Consider the following 16,227-nt stretch of genomic DNA (forward strand, 5'->3'; position numbering starts at 1 on the left):
GCATATCGTCTATGGCTTATTTTACTCTATAGTTAAAACAGTTTCGAACTATTAATTAAGAAATTCAATTCATAAAAGATAATAAAATTTATATGATATTTTTCAGTTTATAGGAATACTTCCTTTCCTTCAATACATTTTTATAATTAATACTTATTTGATCCAACTAGAAGACGAAACATTTATTGAAAAGCGTCGTAATGGACGGTATTGCTCTTCCTTTAAATAAGTCAATTTTTCCGAATATACCGGGCTATTTCGAAGTGCTAGAAACACCCAACGGGACTGCCATATGACGCGCAGCTGGGATAACTAGAAGATGAGTCATTCCAGCTCTCGTCAACCCCTAGAACGTCCTTCGGCCCTGCTCCCTTTCCATTGTGCCAGAAATAGCAACGGTGCATTTCTTCGGTATTTTTGCTTGCGACTGCTATTCCAATTTATCCAGGAATAATATCCATCGTATAAATGATTGCTAAACGAAGAAAAAGAACATAATCTAATAACGAAATAAAAGTAGTGAAAGCGAGTTTACGCTTAAAAAACATGAAACTTTTTCGTGCATCGAATGCAAAATCATACTTGTCGCGAAGGGTGAGTCAGCCACCCTCCCGATGACGGTCAAGGAAACCATTGGAGGAAGTGTTCGATGGATGGAAGGAGGAATTTAGTAGTGAGCGGGAGTGAAATGATGGTGCGTGATTGGCCAACGTTCGGGGTCTGAATTTGTGGTGGGGTTGAACGGTGCGAGCGTAGGATCGGCAGAAGGAAGAGTGGAAGAGTGGTTCGCCGGTGTTACCTGGTGTTACGTCCCGTGGAATCACTAGCCGGTCAGTCAGTGTACTGCCTCCATCCTGCCCTTGAACGTTTGGCTGGACGGTGTTGCGCTTGCCTATCTCTCTAAGTGACAACTGACAGGTCAGTGCTCTTTGCCGCCGATGCATTCTATCTACGATCATCTAAATTGCATGCGCTTTCAAGTGTATAAAAAAGCATACGGTGATATTTTCGTTGACGTATCAAAGCGAACCGGCTTTCTTCGTTGCCGTTCGAAGAAAGGCGGTATCGTGTATCGTGTGTGTATACTTGCATGTTTTTTAAGAAGACGAAAACTGGTCGAAGACGATCGGTATTGGTTAGTCACTCGAATCATTCTTCCTGCGCCTGAACTTGGAAATCGCCATAAGGATAATATACTTTTGAGGATATCGATCGTCTTCATTATTCGCCGATCGAAAATGGAGGGGTGTGGTCAAATCTCCATACGCGTTCTGTACACCTACGAATCTGAATCGTTAATACGAAACAATAAATTTTTTCATTTTTTTTTTCTTTTATATAGCAGGCGTTTAAAATATTTTATCGTAGCGTCTTGTATAAAGTACTATTATACTTTTGCGATATTTGAATATCTAAAATAAGAAATATTATTATTACCACCCTTCGTGTTTTACACACTTTATAATCCGTAGAAATATATTTTTGTATATGCCGGTAAACATTTAAAATAGTAATTAAGCTTGGGATAAATGAATCATACGAATTTTGGAAGCATTGGCCATTAAGTAAGTAAGTACTTATCGCTGGGCTCTTGTGAGTCCGTTAGGATGATAGGATGGGACAAGGGCGTGGTTTTGACAGATGCACTCCGCCGCGCATCAGGCACACGAATGCGCTTCTGGTTGCCGACTGGCAAGCACGCTTTTGTCCTTGTAAACGCAAGTATTTACTACCTTTCATCGGGAGCTAGATTTCTGGAAAAATTAATTTTTCCCTTGAAAATATTTGGAAACAAACAATAGTAATTAAGTAATTATTTTAAGTAAAACAACAATGAAACAAATATTCTTTTTAATAAATAGTTGCCTTGGTGGACTCATTACATTGCAGTACATGCAATACAAATTACATTTTTCTCTAATTAAATCTACACATATTCATGCGTGGTATCTTCATAAGGGAGAATCCAGCGGTATTTGCATCTTATCATGTCTCGGACAAGTTGGCTCGTTTCAAGGCAAACGAGCAGATATTTCGAATAAGTAAAACATTCTAGAAATTCTGTTTATCGATTTGTATAGCAGACGCAATTTTTATTTGCGATGTCTCATACGTATAACACATCGGTTTACTCTTGAACATAACGAATATGATAACTTGTATCTATGTATTTGCAATTTAGTGCGTCCAAACTAAATAAATATCCGATGAAAAATCCATACTTCTAGTAGAAATTTTCTTTAAATAAAATTCAGTCATTTACCTAAAAATAAATACATTTTTATAATGTATTCCAATAGCACGTATTTTACATCTATGCCTTTTAATAATTCTGATATATACTTCTGATATCTACAAATGCTTGCGTATTAGTGGAAAAAGAATAAGGATCGAGGTGAATCCCACGCGATGTATTAAAAAATTACCTTTTTACCATTGACCATGAAAGCCGAGGTCGTCGATACGTTATGTAGTACGCATAGATAGCTGTGAAGAGTTCAGATACCCCACTCTTCGACCCCCGCATTGCCAATCGATGAAACCGTCTGCCACCAGTCGACCGCTCCCCCGATGCAACCCTACATGTATAAAACCGACACGTATATATTTACACGACAGCCCCAAAGGGGCGCGCGCGCACCGCTATTTCATTCACGTTCCGGAAGAGAAATATCCTAAGACTTCTTCGAGCACGCTCAAGGTCGATTCTGGACTAGAACCTAGGACACAATCTACAGTTAAATCTAGAATATAATGGGATGATTAATAAAAAGAAAATATTAAGAAGCTTGATGTTAGAACATATTTAAAATGTTATGATTTTCTTTAAAAAAATTTTTTGTAATATATCGTTAATTTATTAAACAAATGGTAGAAGATTTATCGTACGTTCCTGACGAAAAGAGTGGCTTCCGAACACGACTGTATCACCCCTTATTCGTCAAGTATCACAATCGGGATGTCGCTTGTCATGCAGAAGCGTAATGACGAAAGCAATCTGCAATCAAGATTGGGTCAGAGGGTTCTCTTCAAAGTTCTTTATTCATTCACGGTGTATACCTTGGTACTCGTTCACGAAATCTTGACCGCTGAAGAGAATTCCTTCCGCATCGGTTACTACGTCGAAATAGCGGTATAATTTAATGTATGACGTGGCTTTCATCGTTCGCGGTGAATTCTTGCTTTTCGTACAACTATAAACACAGTTAAATATTTATTAATTACGAAGATATATCGAAATCTATAGCTTAATTAGATTAATAAAATTAAATTAGGGTTCTTCAATAGAAATTTCTATGATACTTTTGGAGTCTGAAATATTCATTTTATACGATAAGGACAAAAAGAAGTGTATTTTCAAGTCTGCGAGCAGGACAAGCCGCTTGGTAACACGTAATACGTCCCTGAACGTACGCGCCACCGCTCGATACGATACGCGCGCGTCCAGGGTTCGTTAGCCGTCACGGTTGCACGAAAGAGAGAGGAAGAGAAGAAGAAAGAGAGAAAAAGAGGGCGTTTGTATCGCGTTTGCTCGGAGCGCGAGCGCAACACGGAATCATCGCAAGCAAACGCATTTTCTAGCCATGCTGCACGCTTTTACGTGGGTATTTGACGGTATACGTAGGTGGCCAAGCATGTGCGCAGTCCACCAGCACCATTAACTGGTCAATGCAATAGCCAAACGCTACACGAGTCCGCTCAGAAACGAACCGCTGCATACGCCACTGAGGGTCCTCCATTAAACGCGATTACCCAAGTTAATTGGCAGGCCGCGCGAACTCGTTAGCCGTCAGCCGTAAGATCTCTCTTTACCACGAACCCACGACAATGTCTGCCCAGAAACCTTTGGACGATTAACTGATCTTATCGATTCCACCGGATGCGTTTACAGTCGATCGGTTCCAGACACACGCCGGTCCGTTCACCAGACTTACGTAGAAGTTATGAATAATGCGCGCGATCCCTTTGCAGCTGTTCATATCTTCTTCAGCTAAAGATGTATATTATAAACGTTCAATGTACAAGATATGTATGAATGACGTCAAAATTCGAATAATTACTGTTGTTTATGACAAAGTACTAAACGTTTTTCATGGTAATTATAGTACAGAGATTTCAAGATACCCAGCTAAACGTGAGTCTCATATGATGTGTTCAATCTCGCGATGAGCATGGCTCGTCGAAGCGTAGCGTACACCGACGCGTCCTGCAAACCGGCTAGCGCGTCGGTGCGAGCAACCTAGTTTCCTTATTAACTTGCAGACCTCTTTTCTCCTCACGAGATCAAGTAGGATTTATCGTGATTTCTCTTCGGACACTGGCGTACTGAAGCCGTTTTTAGTCCTCCCCTTCCCCCTCGTTGTATCGTGATAATCCAATGAGATATATCTTTTAGAATCATCGAGAACTACCGTTGCTTTCTTGACTTTTGTGAAATCGACCGACTTAACGTTGTAACATGCCACGAAATCGTACGATATCAAGCATTTGAATAAGACTACATTAATTTTGGCACTACTATGAGACTCTTTATTATATATAAAGGCTTGTTCTGTTTCATAAAGTTATATACATTTTTGAAAAATGAAATTAACCTTGAGAAGATTAATTTGTATGTATTGGACATACTCAAAGGTGCTAATCGTACAACTAAAGCAATCTCCTCTTCTTTTGTTACCGTTACGCATAACGCAGACCAGTGGGTGCTTTCGTATGCGTGCACTCGATGCAAGACTCCTACACGTGTACCGACGATAGGGAGAGAAGAAATATTCAACAAGCGGATACGTAAAGGACACGAATGTGTTTCACAGTTGCGTATTCAGCCTCTTTCGAGCTCTCTCTATATACAGCCATACGGCTGGCTACCATATAAGGACCTATACACAGCCTTGTCGATGCTGACCCACCGTTGGAACGTATCCCTTGAAACGTTCTCTTGGAGCCACTGATATACGCTATATCTGTGCCTTCTCATCCTTCTTGAATCTGTAATTTCTTCCATTCTGTTCTTTTTGTCTTATCGCACTTGTGTATATTTCTTATTGCCTGTTGCAGGACTAGACTATGTTCAACTAATTTTAGAATGAATATAATCATAAGAAATTTTGAAAGAAATAGCTTCTCAAGATAGATTGAGTACTGTTCTTCATTAGAAAGTACTTAGATGTTAGATTTTGCCAGAGAATGAAATTTGTTTCTTGATTTTTTAAAAATATGCTTGTAAAAAATATCGTAGGTCCAGAACTTTTATGTAACACATTTAACGCAACTTACTCTTTGAAATATAAATAATGTTGATTTCTTTCAAACGATAATGGAACTCCAAGAAGCATTGTGTCATAGTCATAACAGTTTCAAGTACTGATAAAGGTTTTGCGACTTTGAACCAGTGAGTCCGCTTCATGAAATGTACAAGTTTCTTCTGAAGTACAAGTTTCGATGTAAAAGTACAATGTACAATCTTCTTGGCTAGTGATATTTTCGTCTGTTCGAAACAGTCGTTGAAATGCCTAAAAGTAACGAATATAAGCGACGTAAATAGGGAAAAAACGAAGTGGAAGCGAAAACACAGAAAGAAATGGAAGGGAGAGCCCGACGAATATGAGTCATTCTAGCTTCAGTGGTGCATAAGCTTTTTTAATTGTACACTCCTGCCGGTCAAATATGCGAAATTGTATTCATTCCCGAATATACTACATTTTGCTATAATATTGCACATAGTGAACAGGACAAATCTTGTACATGAAAATTACCATGCGATTTTTAAGATTTTGAGATCTCTTAGATACCGTAAATGCGAAGTATTGTCGATTGTGCATCACTGCTCCAACAACTGTAAAATGTAAAAGAACCGTGAGTGCCGGATTCGATGTATGAACATATGACGAGTCTTTCTGTCAAGTCCCTTACGACGGAACGTGCATGGATTATTAATTATATTTCAACATACATTAAAATCATTTTATTATTTACGTTTCATGAATATATATACGTAATACATACAAATGCTTTGCAAAATAGTTTATGACGAAGTACTTTTATTATGAATTTATTTGTTGTTTATGAATTTTTTTAATTCTTAAAATTTGGTAAAATACATAAATATAGTGTAATATAGTAGAAGGATTTTATAAATTCGTAAATTTATAAATTTGTTTGATTAAAGGAAATATAATTTGTGAGATTAAACTCAGTGAATGAGAATCCTGGTTCATAAAAATGCCGACGTTTCAGTAAGAATTCACAGAGGAGGATATGTGACCAGAAAGGAAATGGAAAGAAACGCGAACCGGAAGTAGCAAGCTTTAGCTTCCGCTTCGTAACGCATTAGTTACTGGCGTGTAATACGAAATTTAGACAACAAAGAATCTCCAGACAGATTTTATTAATGAGAGATATCGTATCTTGCTTGCGTTTCTCTAATAACATTTTTACACAAACCAAGTCCGACTACATACGATTAAACGAGTCCACTAATTGCAATTAACGTAACACGTTGCATTTTAAGATGTTACGTGTCCGATTATGTTCCAACATAATTATGGCCAATCCGTTATTTTCACTTATAAAAAGGAAAAAAGAAACACGAACAAGAGGAGACTGTAAAATATTAGACAAGGAATACTTGCCTACCTTCGCATTCACTAGAACCGGTGCCGTTATTCGTCCGGAATTTATAGTACTTCCATCTGTCTACATCTTCCATCAATTGAAAAATCTCTTGCTTTACAATCCTTCTGCCTTTTCTCAATTCTTCATATTTAATATTTAATATGTACAAATCTAGAAAATAGAGTAATGTATAATATACTAACCATGTATAATGCACAATAAAAATAATTAGACTTAATTATGTTTATAAAAATTCATATTTTTATAAATATAATTAATAAAGTAGGTACTCTACTTTGAATATTTTCACATATCTTTACATATAATATATATTATATGCGTTTTTGTATCTTCAAATTTTCCATAAATGCATAAAAATGCTCAGTTTTGTAATAATATATAGTGATGCTAAAAAAAATAGTAAAATTTCAAATTGTACGTTTGGAAAGAAATTACAAAAAATGGTAGAAAAATTACAGATTATGTAGTAGTAGAGTAAATGCAGTGTAACCTAATGTGTAGAGTGAATCAAATTTTCTGCTTTATAATCCTTTTGTGTCTTCTTGATCTTTTATATTTAATATTTATGAATCTAAAAAATAAAATAATGTATAATATGTAATAATAATATATAATAATGCAAAAATGTTATAATTTCAAATTTATACGTTTGAAAAGAAATAACAAAGAATGGTAGAAAAATGGTAGGTTGTGAGGTGGCAGAGTAAACGTAACGTTTACAAATCCAATTTGAAATTTTCCATTTTAGTATCGTCGAGTCCTTCTATATATAGCGTGTGCATTATATGAAAGAATTTTCAACGTTTAAATTCCGACGTTTCTGCCAATATGCATTGAAAGCGTCGCGAGGAGCATTCGATATCGATATGTTTGGTCGATAGACGCGCACACTCGAGTGCGCGTATCACGTTTGTGTACACAGACTTCGTTCGATTCTCGGTAACACGATGACAATGAACCGACTCGTTCGCTGACACTTGCAGATTCTCGCTTCTTCTTGTTTCCGATATATCCGACGCTCAATCATTGTTCAACCGAGAATAAAGAAAATGGGCTAAAAGTATCGTGATTCGGAGCGATATACAGCTGTATATCGTTTACATATGTCACGAAAGTATTCTTACACTTTTTATGAATATATTACGTGTGTTATACGAAACATTTAAAAATTTTATTAATGCCGAAATGACGTCCAACTATCATGATTATATTGATAGAACCATATATGATTCTGGAAATGTATGCAACAGTTCCAAATACTTAAGACAAGTATATATTTTGTAGAGATCACAAAAGTATAAACAAGTAATCGTCAGCAACATTAGTAAGTCTCAGTATTCAATGAGATCATTTTCAATTATTAATTCACAGTACATGTTTAAGATGATAAATAAGGCAATAAATACATTTTATATTTGACATATTTTATTTAGTAAACTACATTACTTTTTTACTAAATATAATTTTATAGTGAATATCTTACAACTTCTATATATTTTTTCAGATTAAGTTCAAATTTTTCCAATATAATTTTTGCACTTTTAAATTTCCCATAAATGTATAAAAAAAGCTGCATTCTGTTAGTATGAAGAAGATAAACAATTTTTTAAGAAAAGATTCGGTAATTTACATGTATGTAGATGGCAAAAACTCTAACTCTAGTTAAATCTTTCTTAACTTTCGCTACGAATAGGAAACTTGTACGTATATATTGTGTATATTATATAAAATATCTTGAAATTTCGTTAGAGATAGTTCAAGAATAATTGGATTCTGTTTTGTTATGAATATAACTTGTTCGTTTTCTGAGCAGCTTTTGTTCTGAATGGTAAACAAAGACATATCGCGTCCACGGACAAAACCCGACAGGTCATTTCAGATTGTAATTCTAGTTGTTGATGTCAGTTTTATAATTGGAAATTCTTCTGGACATCGATATTCAAACGAAACTCTTGCGGGTAGCAAAGTACAAATAAAAGAGATTGTTAATTTTAGATTAGGGACGGAAAATTTGTGTTATAAAATCTTATAATTTCTTAAATAGTTATAAATTTATTTGTGACGTTTTTGGATATTAACAAGTAATCTAACGAGGTTATATTATACAAATTATTTTTGTAATTAAAATATATGTAATTATAATACACAGTTATTATATCTTATTTAATCAATGATACACAATTAATGTTATGAAATATTTTTGTTAACGTAAAGAAATGTTTGCTTGTTTCAGATTGAAGAGTACAACACATCACCATGTCGAATCCGTCGTTGAAAGACCTGCCAAAAGTAGCCTTAGACTTGAAAAGCGAGTTGGAAGGTTTCAATCATGGCTGTATGAAGAAAGCCGCGACCGCTGAAAAGAACGTTCTACCTTCCGCTGAAGGTACAACGCAAATATTTGTTACTTCTCTCTCCCAAAATCATTGTATTACAGAATTATTTTAATGTAATTCTTACGATTCAATATCCTGTAACTTTATAGACATATAGAGCTCTAATATTAATAATTTTGTTTCTCAAAATTATTGATTATAATGCATGTAATACTGTAATATGTAGACGTGCGACAAGAACGACAACATTCTGAATTAATCCACGATGTGGAGACGTTTAAACCAGATCAATTGAAACATGCCGATACGAAAGAGAAGATCATATTACCCAATGCCAAAGGTATCATAGAAACTTATCTGATTTTTAGGGGAATACTTGATTCTCAGATTCCCTGCTTCTACTTTGGACGGGATCAAAAGAAAAGGGTATGCTGTTGCTTTTGGTGCTTCGAGGTGACCAAAATATACGTGACCAAACCAAGCTTATTCACTTTCGCTTTCAGCCGCTTAGAAGGAATTGTTTTGCATGTCCAATTAGGTTGTCAGTTGTCAGTAGTCTTGTACTCTGTACTGCGTCCACGATAACAACACGATGTTACGTCCACAATCGCGATAAACATTTTTTTGAAATATCCCAATAACAATAAGGCTTTAATGTTCCTTACTAGAGGAAACCATTTAAAAATAATATATATACTTTCTTTGCATTAATAAATAAGTTCTCTGTAAAAAATTTATATTTATTCGTAATTTTGATAAAATTGGGCAACTACAATGGTTTTAAAATAATTTCATGGTATAGCGACACAGTGAAATTGTTACATAAATATATAGTTGGTGCAATTTCACTGGTTTCAACGGTAACCTTACCTTTCATAGTTTTCTCTTACATGTTTCATATTCCGTTTTTTAATCTCGATTTACGCCTTTCAGATGTAGCTGCGGAGAAGACTCAACAAACGCTTATGTCAGGCATCGAGACATTCGACCCAAGCAGTCTGAAGCACACCGAAACTCAAGAAAAGATTTTCCTACCTGATATGGATGGTCAGTATTGTATTTCATGACTTCCATATATTTTGTTTACCTTTCATAATTTTTGAGAGAAATTATTAATTTGATCCAAGGAAAATGTTAACAAATCAAATTTTTCTGTGCAGTGATCCAGCAGGAGAAAGAAAAGCAAGAGCTGATCTCTGACATTGAGAATTTCAATCCCGCAAAATTGAAGCACGCGGAAACGCTTGAGAAAAATCCCTTGCCTACCAAAGAAGGTGAGTTAGAATTCGAAGTAAATTTATTATTAATAAAAGACAATATTTTTCTTATCAAGATGATGTTTTTTTTTTTGTTTTAGCAATCGACGCAGAAAAGATAGCTGCTTAAAGGAAGCTTTTAAAACGAAAAGAACGGAAAAGAAAGGAAGCAGCGACTCGTCATTTCTTCCATTTTCTATATCGTGACATTTTATAACAATTATTCATACATTGTCGACAAGAAAAAAGGAGAATGCGAAACACTGTGTTAATGTAATCTTATGATTATACTTATCCTACCGCCATGAGCGTCCCTTTCGGCGAGACGCACAAGTCGATTTTTACACAAAACTATTAACAACGGAACGACGATGAAGGTTCAGGTCCAAATTTAATTTAAAAGACAAGAAAAAAGAAAAGATATGCGATAAAACTTCACAAGCCATTGATCTGATTCCTAAAGTTACCAGCCTTAAATAACTTTGGGCTTGCATCGACATCCGTCTTTATTACTAACTCGCCAAAGGATGTACTTTTTATACTAAGAAAGCTGCACGCAGGCAAAACGTTATTTTCGATAGCAACAAAATTGGTAGCATTGCATGCGTTACAGAATATCGCAATGGTACAGCGGTTGATCTTATATTTCTGTAAAAATCATATTTTATATAAGGGGCTATTGTACTTTTTTAATATTTCGTACACATCGCATTGTCATTCCGATGAAAATTATGACGAATAAAAAAGTAATTTGTAAGAAGGTGTCTTGTAATATTTGAACCTCCTTTGAAATTTTTTTTATCGAATTTAGTATTAATTAAATTTATATATAAAAGATTAATGTATAAGAATTATTATTTGTATAATGTATCTTGGAAAATACGACTTTCGAACCATCGCGCGAAAATACAAACAAAGGAAATGTGTATATCAGTTCACTAAAGGTCCTTTTATAATATAAACACAACCAAAAGTGCCAAATGAAGGATTATGATTGGTTGAAAAGATCTTTTCGTCCAATAGTCTTAGAGAAATCTATCTTAATAGGAAGCTAATGAAGAGGACCTGTTGCTAGTCCTTTGTTAGCCATGCTACGACGATAATTGCAAAGTAACAGTTACGTTGTACGATTTAAAAAATTTTTGTGTGGCTCGATAATCTCGAATCGAAGAAATTCCTCGACCTATTAATTATTTCTCTTCAAACAGGTACAATTCTGTTTACAACTAACTTTTTGTCTCTTATTTCCAAAGTAAGTATTCATGATTAACGATAGACAAAAACATCTTTTCGTACTTTCCCAATAATGGAAGTTATTATCATGAGTTGATAAAAAAAATCTTTAGAATTTCGCAATATTTAGACGGCTACTTACGACTATTACTTTGTTATGTTTAACGAAAATACGCGTAATTCGTATTTTTAACAAAAAAGAAAAATAGTTTCATTATTTCTTTTAGTGATATAAGATGGAAATATCTCCTAGAAAACCATTGAAACGTACGCAAGAACCTATTGATGAATGGTTACAAAATGAAGGATATTTCAGGAAACATGCACCTAGAGATCCAACTTGCTTGTTCAGGGCAGTTAGCGAACAAGTTTACTTGACACAACACTATCATATAAGAGTGAGAAAAGAATGTGTGGAGTTCATGAGAAAAACAAAACATTTATTTTCGGAGGTGGATATGCTATATTTGGTTAATCCTTAATTAATATCTATATAAACATTTTAGTTAATACATATTCTTTTGTAGGGTATATCAATTCCATTTGAAGATTATTTAGAACAAATGATATGTTTTACGGAATGGGGTGGCATGACTGAAATCCAAGCCATGTCGTTACTTTATAAAAGAGAATTCATTATATTTAGTAGTCAAAAGCAAGCGAATCATAATGTTACAAATAATGGTTTTAAGGATATAATATATTTATGCCATACACCACAAAAACAGTATGAAAGTATTTATACAAAGGACTTTGTTGCAAACGCTGCTTTTTGTCAATGTATGTGTTCTATTAGATTTTTAATATTTCTTTATTTATAATATAAATATAAGTTATAAACATTTTAAAAATTATTTGTAGCTATTGTCTATCAAGTGTTATATAAAGATGTTTTTCAAATGGCTAATATAGAGGGTACTGTTCATAAAATGTTACATGATAGAACAGCTACATTTAGACATGATAAGTTTTTTCTTAAAGGCAATCTAGAGATCCGAGAGTAAGTCAAATAATAATTATGTCATTAATACATGGTTCAAAATGTTATTGTAGGTTCAATTTATTTATGTTTAGCCAATTAGCTGCAGAGATATATAATAAAATTGACAATGGAACTGATGAGGTTGATGATGCACGGGCCGTAATAAAAAATATACCACCTTTTCCTTATAGAATTGCTAAAGCTCTTGATCCCAATATCTATCGTAATACTGACTTTGATATATGGCATGAAATTAGAAGAGGTAACAAAAATTGATTTGTACTAAAAGTATCATAACTTCATTAAAAGAAGAAAATAAATCATATTTTAGAAGTGAAAAATGCAGGATGGACTAGGCACAATAGTCATGAACTCCAAATTGGTGGCAAATGTTTGGTACAAGTGGACTTTAATGAGGAAGATTTTGACAAAACCAATAATAATAGCATTTATGTGTCTTCTCTTGGAAAGGATGTTAATGATAATGATACAAAAATATTGCAAAAGAAAAGCAATGATCCCATATTTTACTATGGACATATTCAAGAAATGGGTAAAAGTCAGGGACCTGTATTAGTCTTTATTGAAGAGTTAGGAGAAAAAAGGGTTGTGCCATATTCAGCTCTTAAACCATTACCCCTAAAGAAAAATAAACAGGCCAATTGGCTACCAGTTTGCAAAAAGAATCTACTCTTAGATTCAAGTTAGTACTTAGAAACGAATTAAACGTATTAGAAACGAATTTTTATATTTTTTGTAAATATTTATTCTGTATTGTAATAGATCAAAAATGGAGAAAAGCATGCAGTGCATCATCGCGCAAAACTAAAGATTCTAATATGAACATTTTATCAAATAATATTGATAAAAATGAAAACAATGATAATATTGTCAGTGATATTAATGAGAATAATTTTCAATGGAAGGAAGGATCATTGTAAGTATCTTATCATGATAATTATTTAATAAATCTATCTTTTTCTTCTGTATTACAAGTCCCTATTTTATTGTAGAAAAGTGGATCATCAAGAATATGAGAATTATTCAATGGATAAGTGTGCTAATTACTCAATTGATGTAAGCTATAAAAAATTGTTTAATTATCGTAAAATCTAAATGCATGTAAATTATTATAGCAAAATATTTTCTTTTATAGAATTCTGTTGAAATGTTTTCTACAAAAATGGTTCTTGATAACACTCAGTCTTCTACAATAGATATTGGAAGGCAAGAAAATAATAAAGAACATAAAGAAAAAGATTCATTCTCACATAAAAACTCTGAAAATAATTGTATAAGAAATTCAAAATCTGATAGTGCAACGAATAATGATAATAATGTCAGTTTTAACTCGTATTCTAAACAGAAGATGCAGAAAGATATATATTATGCACCATATGCTGGTATGTAATTAAAGGCAAAACTCACTTAAATTATCATTGCCATTTCTATGTCGTGAATTGTTTATGTTTTTTTTTTTTTTAATATTTCAGGAGATTCTAATGCTCAAATAGATCATATGCTACGTTCTATTAATTGTTCTGTACAAAAAAGTATTGATGTAAATGGTAGTGATTTGCCGCTATCAGGTAATTGTGCAAGTTACTTTTATATACATAACTTGATAATGAATTTCATAAATAACCCTTTTTGTATTCCTGTAGATCCATTCACATTGAGATTTTTTTACAATTTAGGATTAGAGGTAAGGATTAATTGTTACAAACTAATTCGTAGTTATATATTTATTTATTTTAAACTATTTTGTAGTATTTTCGTGGTGGTGCTAATTGGAATTATTTAACAAATGTACAGTCGCCTGATTTTGGACAGTGGTATCAAGGTATGTTATTTTTATATTTTTTACATTATATTAATCTTATTTATTATATTAACCTTATATTTATTCATTTATTAATTAAAAAGGTGCATCTCCGAATGAAGAAGAAATTACAAATATCACGAATATGATCCAAGATTGTACACTTACGCAACAAAAGAAAGAGCCTAACAATGATCAGAAAGAAATTGGCACCCAATCACTGTACCAAGAAAACGAAAATAGATACGTAAATGATATCAAAAATACACAGATTCAGAAGACCGAAGTTCAAAGAGGAAATGATGGGAAAGAAACATCGTATTCGTCTCGCGATAGTAAATTAGAATATGCAAATAAGGAATCTTCTCGTTTAAATAGAAATGGATTAGGTCCACGATATAAGAAAAATTCAGAGAGTAAGTAATAGACAATTTGAATAATTATATCCGTATGCACAATTTTAATAAATACTTGTTCTTTATATAGATCGACATCGATCTGCTTCGCATTTTTCTAATCAGTATTCAAACAACGGATCAAACTCTAAACTTTCCAAATTGGACAGAGATGCAAAAGAAGATAGTATGAATGTTCAACCTTCACAATCAATACATCAGCAGCTACACACTCCTGCAAATGCAATGAATACTTATCAAGCGTCTTACATGCAACAAAGCATGTATTCCGGACTGCCGTATTATGGCAATGAAGCGGAAGCATTCGCAAATCCTTACTATTCTCTTAATCCAAGTTTTATACCAATCCCATGCTTATCACATTCTGATATACATGACAATAACAATGTGCAACCGTTCTCGCCGCATCTATGTCCTGGAATGGATTATGCACAAGCTTATTCTGGTCTATGCCCGCCGTACTTATGCCCTCCGCCAACTCCATATAATATACCTCCACAAAATATACCTGAACACTGGTATGCTGTTGCTGGTCAACCACATTATATGCAGTACGCACCAGTCTTATCCGTACCAGCGGAAACAACTTGCACCGGGGTAGTACAAAATGCTAATCAAAACGTTCCTTCTTAAAAGTATTTTGCAGTTACTACATATATCATACAACGAGGTTTTCGTTAACCAGTGTTCTTGCATATGAAACGATTCATCAGATTTTGTGGAGGTATATATGTAAAAAAGTTCTTATTATTTCTATATAACTTATAGTTTTAGATAGTTCTAAATTAAGGTAGGATTAAACGCGAGGATAAGACCTTACTGCATAATCTTAATAAGTCATTGTTAACTATATGATCAATATCATTAACGCGTTTAGGTACATAAAGATATATTATAAAAAGAGTTTTACGAACTATTAAGAAATATAGTACGTATATAGTATTACAAATTACAGTACAAGTTTAATTTCGATGTAGCTTTCGTAATAGATTATATCATTAGAGAATGATAGTATAAATTATTTATCTTCGATATTGGTAGTTGCAATACCTGTATAATAACATTCATTATATTCTTCATTTGGTATAGCCTTGTTACGGTACATAAGCCGCTCAAATAACAGTTTCTGAAATTTTATGCAGGTGACGTTCTAGTTCATTAATATATTTGGCCGTTCATACTTCTATACTTCATTTGTTAAAACAATATTTTTCCCTAATAAAAAGCAATACAATAAAAAATGAATATTTATCTTTCCATTTCCGTGAAATAAAATTTTAATTGTTATTCGATCGTTATTAAATTTGAATTAAATTTCGTCTTCCTGCGTTGCTGCCAACTAATCGTACATAACGAACAAATGTTACTAGAAGTGCTTTTGTTTCACTTCAAATACTCAATTTTATATTTAACGTAAAAGAAATATAATAAATATTTGTATTTGATTTAATAAAAAAGATTTATAATCTCTCTTTTTCTTGGTCCTTTTATTATTATTTGTAAGAGTTAATTGCTTTCGGATCAGTCTTAAAATCTCTGCCATCGA

At 33.4% G+C, this 16,227-nt stretch overlaps 2 protein-coding genes across 5 annotated transcripts; both read left to right on the forward strand.

Moving 5' to 3' along the window:
* The first annotated feature begins 757 nt into the window (after window positions 1-757).
* On the forward strand, window positions 758-10,988 carry Cib (thymosin beta cib). Of its 4 annotated transcripts, none has more exons than XM_072016247.1 (6): window positions 758-918; window positions 8,870-9,022; window positions 9,199-9,312; window positions 9,906-10,019; window positions 10,133-10,246; window positions 10,330-10,988. In XM_072016247.1, exons 2-6 carry the CDS (start codon window positions 8,893-8,895, stop codon window positions 10,356-10,358), a joined length of 501 nt encoding a protein of 166 aa, XP_071872348.1. In that variant the 5' UTR covers window positions 758-918; window positions 8,870-8,892; the 3' UTR covers window positions 10,359-10,988. The 4 variants fall into 4 exon arrangements, with proteins under 4 accessions (XP_071872348.1, XP_071872351.1, XP_071872349.1 ...); XM_072016248.1 differs by lacking the exon at window positions 758-918 and adding an exon at window positions 8,141-8,268; XM_072016249.1 differs by lacking the exon at window positions 758-918 and adding an exon at window positions 8,522-8,602.
* A 146-nt stretch (window positions 10,989-11,134) lies between these two features.
* Window positions 11,135-15,922, forward strand: LOC139993990 (uncharacterized). The gene is made up of 14 exons (XM_072016220.1): window positions 11,135-11,436; window positions 11,689-11,913; window positions 11,989-12,241; window positions 12,323-12,461; window positions 12,536-12,705; window positions 12,775-13,146; window positions 13,227-13,380; window positions 13,457-13,520; window positions 13,600-13,846; window positions 13,937-14,032; window positions 14,108-14,148; window positions 14,214-14,286; window positions 14,370-14,681; window positions 14,752-15,922. The coding sequence occupies exons 2-14, from the start codon at window positions 11,698-11,700 to the stop codon at window positions 15,312-15,314; spliced, it is 2,700 nt and encodes an 899-aa protein (XP_071872321.1). The 5' UTR covers window positions 11,135-11,436; window positions 11,689-11,697; the 3' UTR covers window positions 15,315-15,922.
* Window positions 15,923-16,227: the final 305 nt, after the last annotated feature.

Source organism: Bombus fervidus, chromosome 14 (genome assembly GCF_041682495.2).
Source record: "Bombus fervidus isolate BK054 chromosome 14, iyBomFerv1, whole genome shotgun sequence".
NCBI lineage: Eukaryota > Metazoa > Arthropoda > Insecta > Hymenoptera > Apidae > Bombus > Bombus fervidus.